This window comes from Trachinotus anak, unplaced genomic scaffold (assembly GCF_046630095.1).
Source record: "Trachinotus anak isolate AG129_WGS33_773 ecotype Australia unplaced genomic scaffold, CSIRO_AGI_Tana_v1 ptg000021l, whole genome shotgun sequence".
Lineage (NCBI taxonomy): Eukaryota > Metazoa > Chordata > Actinopteri > Carangiformes > Carangidae > Trachinotus > Trachinotus anak.
The window spans coordinates 18,409,072-18,424,691 of record NW_027273872.1 but is presented as its reverse complement, the minus strand read 5'-3'; the positions used below and the strand labels follow the sequence as shown (position 1 = coordinate 18,424,691).

Genomic DNA, 15,620 nt, shown 5'->3' with positions numbered 1-15,620 from the left:
GATACAATCAGAGGGTTTTATGGCGGTTTAGCAGGAAGCTTTTATCTGGATAACCCTCTGTCGTCCACACCCAAAAAAGACCAGAGGGTATGGCACATTTTGCCTGTGAAATACAAACATGACTGTACCTCCAGCACTGGTGGACGATAAGCCAACAAATAAACCAAAGATCAGTTCCACCATCGGCTCTTGACGGCCGTTTCTTCATTTGCCACATCATAATGAAGCCAGTGATGCCAGGCTCACACCCCAGCCTTCATTATCAACAAGAAAGCTTCCTAATGAGACATTACACCACCTTGCTTTATAAGTGTTTGAAACAGCTTCATTAACTAAAATTCTGACTGTATTGTGATCACAACAAAAGTTCTTAAACTGTGAATGAATGGGTTTTGGTTGGGATGCCCTGCAGCCTTTTTTAAGCCGTGAGGCCAAACCAGGGAAAACCAAACAAAGTGAAAAGCTCTCATGAAACTGAACAAATCTTTTTCTAACGTTATTATCTAAAAGTTTACATGTAAAATTCAAAAGTCAAAACAAAGAGATCTTAGCTGACTCTAATAAAAATAATGATAATGATAATAAAACATTTGTTGTATCCAAGATGTCAAGGATTTCAGAGTGAGACTACCAAACTCCCCTGACATCATTACTCTCAGCTCCAGCTGGCTCAATTAAAACATAGTTTTTTTTAGAAATGATGGAATTGTTTATTTAACTCCTTCAAAGTGTTTTATAGCCGCCGACAGTATTTGAGAGCCTGTGGTTTATGATATCAGACGTGCTGCCTGACAAACTGTAGACCTTTATATAACACCACTAATGCACAATTTATGATATTATTTTCTTAGTTGTAAAATATTAACAACTTGCTCTTGTGCATGCTTTTCACTGTTTGCAAGAGTCTCTGCTGGACACACGAAGGCGCCATTTCTATGCACATGCGACGCTCAGAAAGAAGTTAATAATGGCTGGTGTTGTAAAGCCTAAAATAAAAACAAGGTGCACTATGTTTGCTACGACTCCCCGCAGCTCCACGTTCAGTCGGATCTCAGGGCCGTTATTTGATAAGAGTGGTGCAGAGGGGCAGGTCAGGACGCAAAGATTGCGGACTATTAATAGTTTTGAAACAGCTCAAAAATCTTAGATCTGGCTGATTTTTGACCTCAAATACCTGCCTGCAGATAGAATTGGACACAAGTGTAGTTTTTATTATTATTATCCCCAAAAGCCAGCACGGGGCTCTCCGTTGCCCTGTGTGTGAGCTTCGCATCCTCGCATTTCCATTACGCACAGGAGAGCGCTCACATGCCTTCTGGACGAGCTCTCCTGGCAGTATGGAAGAGCCTTGGTGACTCATGAGGACCATGAGAAGCACACGGAGGACGGCGCTGAAACACGGGCTCCTGCTCTCTTTATCATCTTTTTTTAAAAATTTTTTTATCATGAACTTCTTCAATTTCTCTGCATGCGTAAAGTACATTAATTCTATATGTCACGGTTCGCGTCCTGCAACTGCTGCTCCAAAGGCGGTGGAGTGTGGCTTCGTCCCCTGAAGAAGTTCCAAGACTCCCTCCAGTGAAGCCCTTTTGAATTTTTGGTGTATTAATATTTATTATTATTCTTATTCTTGATAATATTTTCATGTAAACACTGGAGTACACCCAGCTTAGCCGCTGCACCCTGAGGGGAGATGGATTTAGCGGTGAAGGATGTGAACGGGTCGAACTGTTTGTCCCGGAATGAGAGCGACAGCGGACTAAGCGCCTCTTCCAGTGGAGTGTCCACTGCGCTGGCCAGCGTGCTGATCTTCACCATCGTGGTTGACATCCTGGGCAATGTCCTCGTCATCCTGTCCGTGTACAGGAACAAAAAGCTCAGGAATGCAGGTGGGAGATAAAGAAGAGATAAAGTGCTGATTTTGAAAAGTTTGTTTTTGGCGATGTCAGTAAATGATGGGGGGGGGGGGGGGGGGGGGCAGCTGTAATGGTCAATATATGTGAATGTGTGTCTGCAGATACACAAAACACAGCTGGGGAAGTTATTATTATTGTTATCATTTTGTTTGATCCTAATTTTTGTGAAAGAATTTCAGAAAAAAGGAAACTGAAACAACTGGCTCCTTATTTATTCAACATCTGTCCAACACCAAAAGGCAGAAATATTTGCTTCACTGATCTACAGTTTGTGGAGTGTCCTGCTTTCCCCTCTTCATTCATAACTACAATTATGTAATATAACGTGTGACCCCTGCGTTTGGTACTCAGGCTGCTATCTGAGGTCAGCCTCCAGTCCCAGTGTGGGGGAGCTTCCACAGTCTTGCCTGTCCGTCTTCATATCTCTTCATAAATAATAACACCCTCTTCCCTCCATCTGGATCATCCTTGGTTTCTCCCCCCAGATAAATAACATCCCTCCTTCTATCAGGACCTGTAGTGAGCCATGAGCTGCCAAGGTGAGAGGAGCTGTTGTGTAGCTGGGGGTGTCAAACACAACCTTATATTTTGTTGTATTACATTTGATGTGTCTTGACAGCGGTGTGAAGGTCAAGAAGATATTTATTACAGTCACTTTAAAGCCATTTTTCTTTCTTGGCAAATATGCCATTATCATTCAGTTGTCCCCTTTCCTCTCTAGACTTTAACTGTGTCAAATGGTCACAAAGTACATTTTTGTAATTTCCAGTGCTTTTCGCTATTTTGGAAATTAGTCCATGAAATGTTTTCTGAAGTCTGAGCTCATGAACTCATAAGGGGTTGTATGAAATTTATTTGGGAAGCTGTTGATTAGTTGCTGATGTAAAGCAGCTGACTCTCCTACCCACAATATCAATTTCATGAAAAAGACATACATGGATCATTTTAGTTATTAGTGATTAAATGTGTCCCTCCAAACAGCATGTCCATCTATAAATTGTTTTTATTTGTAAGTTCTGATGTTTTGTTAGCATCTGCTGTGAAAATGATTCCATGAATATATCAAAATCAGTTTATGTAACATTTCAAAGAGGGAATATGACAGTATTCCTCTTACAAATGAAAAAGCTGAAAAGTTGAAATGACAAGCAGAGCACATACCTCTGCCAAGGCCGAACAATCCGACACGTCTGTCATAACTCAGAGATCTGAACACCATAAATCTGTCTATTTCACATCAAGATTCATACATTACTTCCTAAGAAGTTGACAAAAGTGTTGATAAATATCTCGCAGTGTTTAGTAAAGTGAAAAATTCCATTGGATCTGTCTGTTTAAGCGCATTGGCAACAAAATGTAACAGATTCTCGCCTGGTGCGTCCCCCATCTCTCCAAATTTGGTTCAAATCAGTTTGGTACTTTCCGCATAATCCTGCTGACAAACAAACAAACAGACAGGAGTGAACAGGTAACCTCCTGGTGGATGTAATAAAATGCCCCCGTTCTGTGCTGTTACAGCCTCATTTGTTCTGGTGCGACCAGCAGCTTGTGCTGGCTACTTTTAGAAAATGTTAGCAAACTAGAAACGCTACCTGAGTCAGTGCAGTCAATGTTTAGCTCCTCTCTACTTGTTCCTCTGTTACATATGTCACACGTGTCAAAAGTAAAACAGGCAGTAAACACACTGTGGTGCAAAGTTACATAATCTAACTTTGAGGGTTAAAATGCCTCTTTTATTTATTAATACTTGTCTGAGTTGCACCAATTTTAAGCTGTTATATCATTTTTGGACAGGGAGGATGTTGAGTCCAGCAGAAGGTCCAAAGAAAATACGTTTTCCCGCAAGGTTCAGCTCCCCCTCCCACCATAATAACTTTCATACAGTCCCTAAACAAATGCATATGCAAACCTGCAGCTCTGGGGTTAAAAGTAAAGTCAGGAAAGCCCTCTGCTGAGGCAAAGGACTAAACTCAGAGATCACAACATGATGCTAATGAGAACATGCGGAATTAGGCAGCGGGATTAGGTCAGCGAGTGTTTGGAATAATGAGCTTTTAATTACAAATTCAAATACATTACATAACACATCCACTGTGCTCCTGTGTACACCAGCCAAAAGCAGTTTGGCGAGAAGTTTAGACGCCTGAAGAATAATTTGATTATCTGGTTTGCAAAAATGACAGTTGACTGGTCTCAAACAAAAGGCTGGGGGTAAATGGCCTGTTCAAAAGTCTTCCTCACGCTGGTGGACTATGAACACTGCACTGATTGCAGAGCTCATGTCGCTGTTCTCCTGTTCTAATTGGACTTTCTGGCAAATCCAGTCACACAAGGGTCCTCACCAGGGTTGTGTCCATCCTCGACTACAAGTTTGGAAGCTCTCGTTCAATCTCATGTTTTCATTTTGTGTCCTTCAGGCACTGAAATGTTGCTGCTGTTGGCCCATCAACAATCTCCTCTCTGTTCTTAACAAGCTATTTATAGGTTTGGCTCACTTTGTATGAATGTTTAATTGTATAGAGTTTCCCAAAAGGAGAGCATGAAGAGCACTGAACAGCTGTGGAAAACCTGCCTGCCATAAAAATCAGTTTCTGTGATGGATGGGCGTTTTGTGACGGGGTGATAGGATAATCGCATTACAACTGTTGTAGAATAATACAACAACATCATCTAAGTCTACAAAAGGTATGATTTATGACTTACAGTTGGTAAAGACTAATCTAGACATATATTTCTGCAGAATCCAGTGTGCCAGACAGACCGCTGAAAACAAAATCCCATCTCCTCTGTCCATTAGACTCTATTCTAACTGCTGGTTTGCTACCTCACTCACAGCAGCAGGACCTTTCCGCTCTGCTTCACTTCAACACACTCGCCTTGCACGCTGCCTCACATATCCCCCTGCTACTCACCCAAAAAACAAAAAAAACAAAAACACATGCATGTGTGCACATTTGGAAGACGCTGGTGCATCTGAGTGACAACACATTTCTACCCTTATATCTTCATATATTTCGGGGCGAATTGAAGAACCATATGTTCCATTTGCACAGGTTTGCAGGTTCTGTCAAGTGTGCAAATGTAATAGGATCTATCCAGCAAATCTTCAAAGGGTAGAGCGTGGCACTACAGGACTGCCAATGGGGTGTTAAAACTAGAGTTTTCCACTGGGGGTTAACCCTACTAAAAATACACTAGCAAAATGCACTCATGAGAGAGAGAGAGAGAGAGAGAGAGAGAGAGAGAGAGAGAGAGAGAGAAGGGGGCAGAAAAAGAATAGAATGAAGGGGAACAGATGGAAGAAAGAATGAAATAATGAGCCTATGCATGCATGCATGTGTGTGTGTGTGTGTGTGTGTGTGTGTTTGTGTGTCTCTGTGTGTGTGTGTGTGTGTGTGTGTGTGTGTGTGTATGTGTGTGTGTGCACGCCGTGGGTCACAGGGGTGTGTAAGCTTGAGGATGGGCGTGAATTTTGTTAAATCATGCATTGAATCCAGTCACTCTTCAGTCATGAATAAAAACCTAGAAACTGGAGTGTCCAGAGGGGGGTTAATTGAGTCAGTGGACTTAGTGAGTCAAACCAGAAGCCAATTTAAATTGACAGCGCAGATCCACGGGGAATATCACTTAGCACACTACATTAAACATGTCTTCTTTTCCTGACAACAAAATAGTGGATGACATTTAGTCTGCTCATGCGAGAGGTGTGGAGATAGGACATTATCAGATTAGGATTATCTGAATAAACCGCACCTAGATAAAGTGAACCTAACCCCATGTGTATGTTTACTTCTGCTCTTTCCCTCCACTGTTGGAGGCTGTTTTGTTCATAATTCACCATCATTTGTCTGTTTCTGGGATTGCAGCGACCGATTGAAATGCTCTTGCACCAGACGCTGCTTGTGTCCTGATGGTCTGATTTCTCTCAGGGCCAGTGAGTCTTATTTTCTCAGACATTGGCGGCCTGATTGGTAGATGGTCTTTGATGATGACTATGATGTTTTTGGCCGGGCTCATGCAGGCTGCATCACCAAAAGGCAGCTCCTGTCAGTTTAATGTGAAACTTCTTAGAAAAAAATTCTCTGGCCCCTTGAACACGAGTTCATGAAGTAGTCACTACTAATTCATCAGTGCTAATGCCCTTGCCGAAAGGTTACTCTTGCTTATTTATGATAACATGACTGACTCAGTCGAATGTAATCTAATTTGGGATATGCACTTGTAGTAAGCCTCGCGCCTTAGACATTCAGCCGGATTCAAGCGATGCCAGCCCTCCTACACATTTTCATGAATTCATCTTTCCTTCAAAGGTGTATAAATATAGCCGGGTGAATCAAAGCGTAACTATATCACGTTTCCAGTATGAGTGGTGGGATACAGATGGTGGATTTGACAGAGGAACATAAGCCCTTGAGATTCACATGTGCACACAGCAATGCAAGTTGTCAGATTGAAAACTGACTCGGCCGGCAGGCTTTTGTTTTGTCTTTCGGTTTGTTTATCTCTTGCACTTGATTATGTACCTATTCCTGCTCAACCATGTCTACTCTCTTATTTCCAAAATTGTTCTTTTTACTATTCAAAACTATTTAGCTGGAATGAAGCAAATGTGCCATAAATATGCCTACATGTTATACAGAGCCTATTTTAATTCATATGCAGGCTGATATTGTGTGAGGGAGGATGTGAGGCAGTTTCTGTCTGACATATTTTTGAATATGCTGCATCCTGGTGTGTGCCGGATGATTCCGGTGACAAATATCCTGTTTCACTGACGCAGAGCTGAATATTTCTCTGCTGTACGAGTTTTCATTCATGTTTCATCTACTGAAAAATGCTGTATATGGCAGACAAAGAAGAAGCGATATGCTTGGAGGAATTCAGTGGGTGGTCGCTCAGCTCTCGAGAGGAAACTTTAAAGCAAGAATCAGTTCATTTGATGCAACGCTTCACTTGGATGACAGTTTTGTGAGAGAAAACCGAAAGATCACATAATTACTGAGACAATGGTGTCACAGAAGATAAAGGCGTGTCAGCTGTCCCTGACGGCCTGTAACCAATCAGCGTCCAGGTTAAACTCTATTCAACTCACACTCGATAAAAATAGCTCCCAAAGATGTCGGCGGGCACGACTCTATTCTGGCATCCAGGCGTGAGAGTGTCTTTGTTTTGCACTAAAACAACAATCAGTGCCGTGAGTTTGGACGTGATCAGCATCAGGCCGGCCAAGTTGGTTAATTGAACGGTGAGAGGAAGTGGATGGACCAGTGTCTTAATAATGAATCCCAGCAAAACAAAGACTGTCATCTGGCTGCTTCACAGCAATCCTCTCAGCAGCGTTTTAGCGCTTACCTCATCCTCTCGATGATAAGGGGGAGACAGGGTTCAGCCAGAGAAAACTGTAAGGCTGGAGCATGCCCTGTCCAGCCAGCGCACATGATAACACTGAGCCGCATGATGTCAGCGAGGAATCAAATCTCTGCGCAATGACAAATGCACACAGTGAGTACTGTGAGCATCCCAAATGCAATCTGACAGATTTGCCCACTGAGCTGACTCGAGGATGAGGGACAAATGCTTTTACTTTTCATCTCAGCAGGCTTGAGAGATGCGGCTCATACCGTTTTAGTAACTTGAAATAAATCGGCTCTTTGTGAATACCTGTGCCAGGTCTCCGGAAAAATGCGAGCCTAACGTCCTCTAAAATGAAAAGAAAATATCAGGAAAGACTTTGTTATTTTCTTTACCACATTAAATGTATCAAGTTAGGCAAGTGGACTAAAATAAGACTGGTTGCTGAACATACTGTAGCTGTGTGGTCCCTGGGGTGCAGGGATTATAACAAGGCTTTGAACGCTGAGGATTGATGGCCAACATGTGTTTTAAATCCACTCCCATCATATCTGCCAATCAACGCTGTTGTTTCAGCTGTTGTCTGAGCAAGTGAGAGCCTCTTGCCTTCACATCTCAACTTCAGAAGGTAGTTTATGTTATAATTACCCTGGAATCACCCCAATGTCTGACACAAAATGTTGTTAAAATGAGGCACATTATATATAATCCTTTACAGATTATTTACATTCATGTTCTAACCAGTGTGAATCTGGCTGTAAGGTGGTAAAGACGAGCAGTGCGGCGTCATTAAGATTTTCTTTATGCAGCTTTGATCAGCTGGATGCTGCTCTCCACTGTGTGTTTTTGCTAAAAAGCTAGGTAAACTTAAATGGCAGCAAACTCTGCAAACCTCTACTCCTAAAATGTGTGGCTCTCACACACAATGGACCCTTTATTGCGCAACGTCTTCCCAAAACTTATGTGACGCTCATGCTTGTTTTGCGAAACACCAGCTCAGCTGCATTAAGGCTCCAGTGTATGTTCTTCTTATCTGACACAGCATTAGAATTTGATTTATTGTTTTATTCTCCCCCACCCAGAACAGCTGCACTGTAACAATATCAGACGTCATTTTCAATGATTCATGTCTTCTGAGGAGATCCAGTGTCACACTAGCATCAGCTTAGACCTCCGGAGGACAGGAACTTGTTTGAATGTAATCAGACGTTAAAATTTCTCATGTCTTGGTTTTTATGTACTCTGTGTAACTGTGTAACTCTGTGTTCAGCTGTCTGATGCCAGGGGCTAAGAAGCTCTAAAACAAGATCTGCTTGATATGACATTTTATTGCAATCCACTGACCAAAAGAAAAAAAACACTGTTGTTATCACAAGTCTGTTGTATCCTCGATTAAGTTGTTGGTGTATGTTTAAAAAGACACTGCAGCCTACAGCCACGCTGCTGCTCTCTGAGGCTGCAGTTAAGCACAGAGGACATCATGAGAAACTATCCAATTCTTGTCACTGTATTTCACTCAAAACCATACATGTGAACCTCATGGTGGCACTAAAGGAAAAGTCAGAGGATCACCAAAGTCAGTGGGACTCATCATCTGGGCTCCTTGGATGTCTGTACCAAATTTGATGGTAATCCATCCAGTAGTTGTTGAGATATTTCAGTCTGGACCGAAGTGGTGGATTGACACCATAAGTAAAAACGTTGTTGTTTTTAAAAACAATTCCCATGAGAAGAAAAGGGGTTGTGACACAGAGAGCTGTGACAATAAAACATTTGCCTGGATCCAGATTAGTGCAGTGGAGAGTACATGGTAAAAGCCTCACCAAAATGAGCCCAGTGAAGGGGCAGAGGACGCAGTGAAGTTGCTCTTTTATGATCATACCTCCAGTGACCCAGTTTATTTTAAGAAATTTAACCTGGGGCGGGAGTGCTGTATGCTTTAATTATACACCAGTCTGGGACACGTTTTGTCTGTTGTCTAAACCCCTTCTGTTTCTCCAGGCAACATCTTCGTGGTGAGTTTGTCTGTAGCAGACCTGGTGGTGGCATTGTACCCGTACCCGCTGGTCCTGACAGCCATCTTCCACAATGACTGGACCATGGGTGACCTGCACTGCCAGGCCAGCGGCTTCATCATGGGCCTCAGCGTCATCGGCTCCATCTTCAACATCACGGCGATCGCCATCAACCGCTACTGCTACATCTGCCACAGCCTCCACTACGACCGTCTGTACAGCCTGAGGAACACCTGCTGCTACCTGGGCCTCACCTGGCTGCTCACTGCCCTCGCCACAGTGCCCAACTTCTTCGTCGGCTCGCTACAGTACGACCCTCGCATCTACTCCTGCACCTTCGCCCAGACAGTCAGCTCGTACTACACCATCTCTGTGGTGATCATTCACTTTCTGATCCCCCTGCTGGTGGTGTCTTACTGCTACATGAGGATATGGGTGCTGGTGATTCAAGTGAAACATCGGGTCAAACCAGAGCAAAGGACCAAACTGAAACCCAGCGATGTGAGGAACTTCCTGACTATGTTTATGGTGTTCGTGTTGTTCGCAGTGTGCTGGGCTCCACTAAACCTCATAGGCCTGGCCGTAGCTATAAACCCTGTGAAAGTTGCACCCAACATACCCGAGTGGCTCTTTGTCACGAGCTATTTTATGGCGTATTTCAACAGCTGCCTCAACGCCATCATATACGGACTTCTAAACCAAAACTTCCGCAAAGAATACAAGACGATCCTCCTTGCTCTTTGCGTCCCACGTTTGCTCCTCATGGAGACCTCCAGGTGTGCCACAGAGGGACTGAAGAGTAAGCCCTCACCGGCTGCGACAAACAATAATGTAGCAGAGATAAATGTGTAAACATCTGCTTAAGATTAAGTGTCTCTGGAGCCTCAGTGTGGCCGCGTGCCATGATTTACCAAGTGCCTTTTCACGAGATGTTTTCACGAGATGTGTATCATGTAAAGAGAGAAGCATGTTTGGAGAGGACACCGCTGCCACACGTATTCCTTTCAGCCATGTCGAACACCACTGTTCCCTCATGTTGAGAGGAGAACCGCCACTTGTATCACCAGTGCATTGTGGTCCGAACTGATGAACAAGCAAGAAAAAAAAAAAAAAGTCCAAATAACTAGTCAGTATTTACAATGGAGGGGAGTCAGCCGGGGGACTTCTCTGTCTAAAATCTTTCAAACAGATTAGTCAGCTCTTACTGTAAAGCCTATTTTTGGATGAGAGACTTCACTTTAAAAGCCACTTCCCAGCATGTGTACATCACATGCACTGCCTGTTTGCTCAGTTTGATCATGAGTAACATAGAGAAACATAGAGAAAATAAAATTAATGTGTTTTCTATCACCACCGTTTCATTGTGGTTTTAAGTGTAATATTAATAATGGGAAAGCCTAAAGGTTTGTTTTTCCCTTTTGTGAAATCCTTAATCTAATTTTAGATTCATACTGAAGCCTTTTATTCAGCTCTCAGTCTGATTATCCAAGGATTAAGGGCTATTATATTATAGCTATATATTAAAGCTATATGTTAAAACTGGGCTGGATGCCAGTTAAAACTGGGCTGGATGCCAATTAGGAAACGCATTTAGCTGCAGTCTTGTGGAGTTTGAATCCCATATTTGATTCTCACTGTGTATGAATATGTCATGCCCCTTCTTACTGGGAGTGTAGTCTGTATTAATTGACCGTTATGCTCTTTCCCCCTCAGGCTTGTCTTCTGAGCAATGATGTCCTCATAAAACACACTGGGAGATTGTGGGAGCTTTCGCTCTGGTCTCAGTTTGAGAAACTTGAAACCAGAGCAAAAGCTACGATTTCAGAACTGGCTTTGTGTGCTCATGGAAAACAGCATGCCTTACGTTTCAGACAATTCTTCTGCTCAATTTTTAACTGTTACTCAATTTTTAACAACTACATGTATCAAATCGGTCTCAAAAGTTCAAGTCACGGGACCTCCCCTCTCCGACCTAGGATGATTTAGGGAATCTGAGAAATTATGAAAAGCGGAAGAGCAGATGACAAAACACAAAGGTAGCTTTCTTGTTTATTAAATGCCCGGGGGACATGATACACATCAGGAGCCAGAGATGTAATTTTGTGATGGCGTGAGTGTGCATGCGCATGTCACCCTAGCTGAAATGAGCTCTGACAGCCTCCCAGCGTAACTTCCACCCAGCAAGCAAACTCTGAGCGGTTCATCTCACACGGAGGCTCCAAGATGTCAATGTGACACATTCTTGATATGATGCACTGTTGCTGGAATATTAAATACCCTTCACATTCCCAATGTCTAATTCAAATGATTTATAAATATTCCCGGTATATTCCAGATCTACTTTCAGATCAATTTTCCCACTTCCATATTCAGCTGTGCTTTGCCGGAGCTAGGCCCGGATAGGCTGCCCGATGTCTGGCTAAATTAAAAGCTCAGTGGATGATTACAGATCCAGGGATAGGAACCTGAATCCATGATGGATCTCGGATCAGCACAGGGAGAATCAAGCTCTCTTGCAGAGTGAGGGGCCATCTATTTGCAGAGCTATGAAATGCCACAAAACTGTTCAGCTCAGCTTGCAGTCTTACAAGTCGGTGTCTTTTATATGAAAGAAAGAAGAAGCCCACATGCCAGTGCAAGGTCAGCCACAGATGAGTGGCTAAAGGGGCTTTAGGGAAGATGACAGTGTCGGCTCTACAACACCAAAGAGTCAAAGACTAATGGCAGGGTCATCCTTCTTCTTCTCCCCCCTCACACCTTCTACTCTTCGTTCTCTTCTTTTCTTGCTCTCCATACTTGTATATATTTATCCTGCTCTCTCCTAGGGCATCTAAGGTGTAGCTTGACATTTTGAAAGATATGCCTCTTCTGCTTTCTTGCCAAGCGTAAGATGAGACGATCGATACCACTGCCATATCTGTCTGTTAAGTATGAAGCTGCAGTTGGGAGACAGTTGTCTTGAAAAAAGAAACAATAGCAGAGAAGCCACCAGCATCACTGACAAAACAAATAGTCGTGATACCAAGAAATAGTCCAGCACACAACCCTTGAGAACCACTTACGCTTTGGTTTTTGTAATTTGTGGTAATGGTGAGCTTTAGCAGCAGCGGGAGATGAGCTGTTCACACCTGCTTATGATCAAAACAAAATCCTACCATTGTTAGAAAACTCATGTATTCCAAGATATATATATATAAATATATATATGTTTGTATATCTATAATGGGCATTTTTATGCTAAACATACAGAATTTTTAAAAAAAGCAAAACTCATATCACTCAATACATAAATCAAAGGTACAATCCAGAGAGTCAAGGATGAATAGTTGAAATGACTGGTCTATCCACCCACACTGCCTGTCATTTTGCCTGTGATTTAATATGAAGGGCGATAGCTTGTGGAGACATTTTTCTTACGGTTATGTTCAAGGACAGCATGATCTATCCATGCTACCCTGCCCTATAAGACCCATCATAACTCATGACTTCATTTTTGCCAATTCCATGTACGTATGTGGTCCTGTCTCACTGTGAGTTACGTTATCTGTCCAATAAGTGTTTTCTCTGGTTTTTCTCAGTCTGCTTCATTTGCTTTTGCTTTAGCTGCTACATCATAAATCTCTATGTATTGTCATATAGGGATATGTCAGAATGGGATATCATTAATTATATGGTTTTATTGTCAGATACAAGGCATCCTTGTTTTATTTTTGGGGAGTATATCTAAGAGATATGCAGTGCTCCTCTGCAGCATCCACTTAAAGTCAGTGAGTATTTATTGCCAAACTGGACAAAGCACAAGGGGAGTAAGGCGTGGCCCGTTAAACTGGAGGCTGTCTGAGGACATGATACTCCACTCCCTCCACAGCCATGTTTTTACTTGCTTATTTTCTTCTCCTCCTCAGTGGTATGTGAGCAGGAGAGGCCTCGAAGAAACAAATTCTCATTTGTGGGAAATAAAGATTATTTCCACAACAGCAGAACCCTGCCACAAACGCGATTAACACAAAATGGATGCGCAATGAGACATTATATGGCCTAACGCTAGCATGACATGACGGTTTTCCGCCCGCTGGATGAAGCCAAACGTAACACCCCTCTTTGCACAGAGGAATTTCTACAGCTCTTGCACATCACTGCATTTTACAGCAGTGGGGTCTCACTGTGGGCTTACTGCCACAATAGCAAGTCTCCTAATGGATTTGTGCATCAGGTTTAGCACTGCCTGTGTTCTCATGCATATGATGTGTTCCTACATGTCCCACTGGGCTCTGGGTCACAACACTACCAGGAGGTTTTAGGTGTCTTGGGTCCAGGGAAGCCAACGAGAGCAGGAAATAGGGATGATGGTGATTATTTGCGTCAGATTTCTTGACTTTATTTTTAGACTGAATCGTATACAACAGAGGGGATTATGGATGCATCTGTAAATGTTTAATTATTGTACTTCACAAAATGTTCCCATGCTCCTTGTTTGTTGACAATAACCTCTAGCATGTGATGGTACCAGTATTGGAAAAAGTACTTAGATCTTTGATTTACAGTAAGTGAAATCAATACAACAACCACATTCCTTTGAAGGAAAAGGCCTGCAGGCACAATCTTACTCAGGAAGAAGTATTGTAGGCTAAATATACTTCAAGTATTTGCCCTGCAGAAAAACGGCTCATAACATAATTATTATCATTAGTTATATTATTATATTATATTATTAGATTGATAACACCAATGAAACCATGTTTACAGCTAGTTTTAACTGCTTTATTTACAGTTCAGCTGTCCACTGGCTGTCAAACTAGGAGTCAGGCCCCCTCCACATGGTCACAAGATAAATCTGAGGCATCATGAGATGATTAATGGAAAATCAGGAAAGAAGGAAGAAAGAAATGTTCTGCTGCACACATTTGCCTTCATTTTTTTCCTCTAAACTTTAAACTGCTTTTTGTGAACTGATGGAGCATTTCAGCTCTTTGGGCCTGGAACATATTCACTTTCTGCAGAGAGTTCGATGAGAAGATTTGATTCCACTCACATGCAGCTAAATGTAAAGCTATCCACAACACCCGGGTAACTTAGCTTAGCATAAAGTAAACTGTAAACAGGGGAAAACAGCTAGCCTGGTGCAATCATGTTTTGCTTCCCAGCACCCTTAAAGCTCAATAATGAACACATTTTCCTTTAAAATGCAGAATATTTTATAAGCTTATCATATATTTGTGAGTGTAAAATAAAAGTAAATCCTAAATTTGAATAACTCTAGTTGCTAAGTAAATGTACTGGTGTAAATAGCACAATATTTGCATCTGAAATGTTGTAATGAAATGTTGAAACGTAGAAGCATGTAGAACATGAAGACCGGTAGCCTACTTGGTTACTTTCCACTTGTGCAAGAGGAAACTACCAGCTCACAGTCTTGCTGACATAATGCTGATAACAGGCTCCTCACCACTGGCAGCAGTTGTAAATTCAATGAAGGACAAAGCTAAGAATAGCATGGAACTATTTTTAAAGCTTTTTTATTTTCTCTCTTACACTTCAAATGGAAACTTCATTTACAGTAACAGTCCCCATTACGACACCTTGAATACTCTCTGAAGGACACTGTGTTGCTTGGTCAAAACAACAGGTGTGGTGTGCGGGGTGCCTCGTGTTTGATGTAGAGCGCTGGTGACACGTGGAATGCAAAAGGCATAGCTAGGGGAGTCCAGACAGAAGGAGCCGTGGGAAATCTTCGAGAAGGTCAGAGGTCAAGATCCATGAGGAAGGACAACCTAGTATTGAACTTGCAGCCGAAGACCCCTTGACCAGATATACACGCTGCTATTCCATTGAGAACATGGCTTTTGTCAATCTTCTATTTTTGAACCACTTGTTTTATTAAAATTCATAATCCCACCATAACGGGGTGAACATGTGCAGCCAGCGACTGCCCCAGCTCCGCTGAGGTTTATGGTCTATTCCCAATGCTCACTGCAATAAACCATCTAATTAATTTTGAATTTTGCATCTGTTTCCAGAGAAAATAAAATTCCTGTGCATTGGGAGGATGTAGATTTGATCTGGAATAATTGCTGATGACCTGGTTGTGGAAAGAGGTCATTATTTATTTTGTAATTATTGCTAATGCAAATGATTGACTTGAGATATTTTAAGGAAAACTACTTATGGGATAGTGAGGTTTTAGAACCACCATATACAGTATAACATGTTGGATGTTAGTCAGTGACACACTTTTTCTCATTTAAACTGATGAAAAATATTACTGATTCACAAGACATTTTAAAATGCAGCACGTTCCTTAAAATCCACATCTGATTGTTTGCATTTGGAAAAATTG

The 15,620-nt window shown here is 42.2% G+C and overlaps 1 protein-coding gene across 1 annotated transcript; it reads left to right on the top strand.

Annotated features, from left to right (window-relative positions):
* The first annotated feature begins 1,312 nt into the window (after positions 1-1,312).
* On the top strand, positions 1,313-10,396 carry mtnr1c (melatonin receptor 1C). The gene is made up of 2 exons (XM_071458355.1): positions 1,313-1,889; positions 9,270-10,396. The coding sequence occupies exons 1-2, from the start codon at positions 1,694-1,696 to the stop codon at positions 10,133-10,135; spliced, it is 1,062 nt and encodes a 353-aa protein (XP_071314456.1). The 5' UTR covers positions 1,313-1,693; the 3' UTR covers positions 10,136-10,396.
* Positions 10,397-15,620: the final 5,224 nt, after the last annotated feature.

Bases quoted from the DNA above. Each gene is read 5' to 3' on its own strand.
- mtnr1c (XM_071458355.1), top strand. From the start codon at position 1,694: ATGGATTTAGCGGTGAAGGATGTGAACGGGTCGAACTGTTTGTCCCGG. The intron at 1,890-9,269 runs GTGGGAGATAAA...CTGTTTCTCCAG, and splicing joins CAAAAAGCTCAGGAATGCAG to GCAACATCTTCGTGGTGAGT.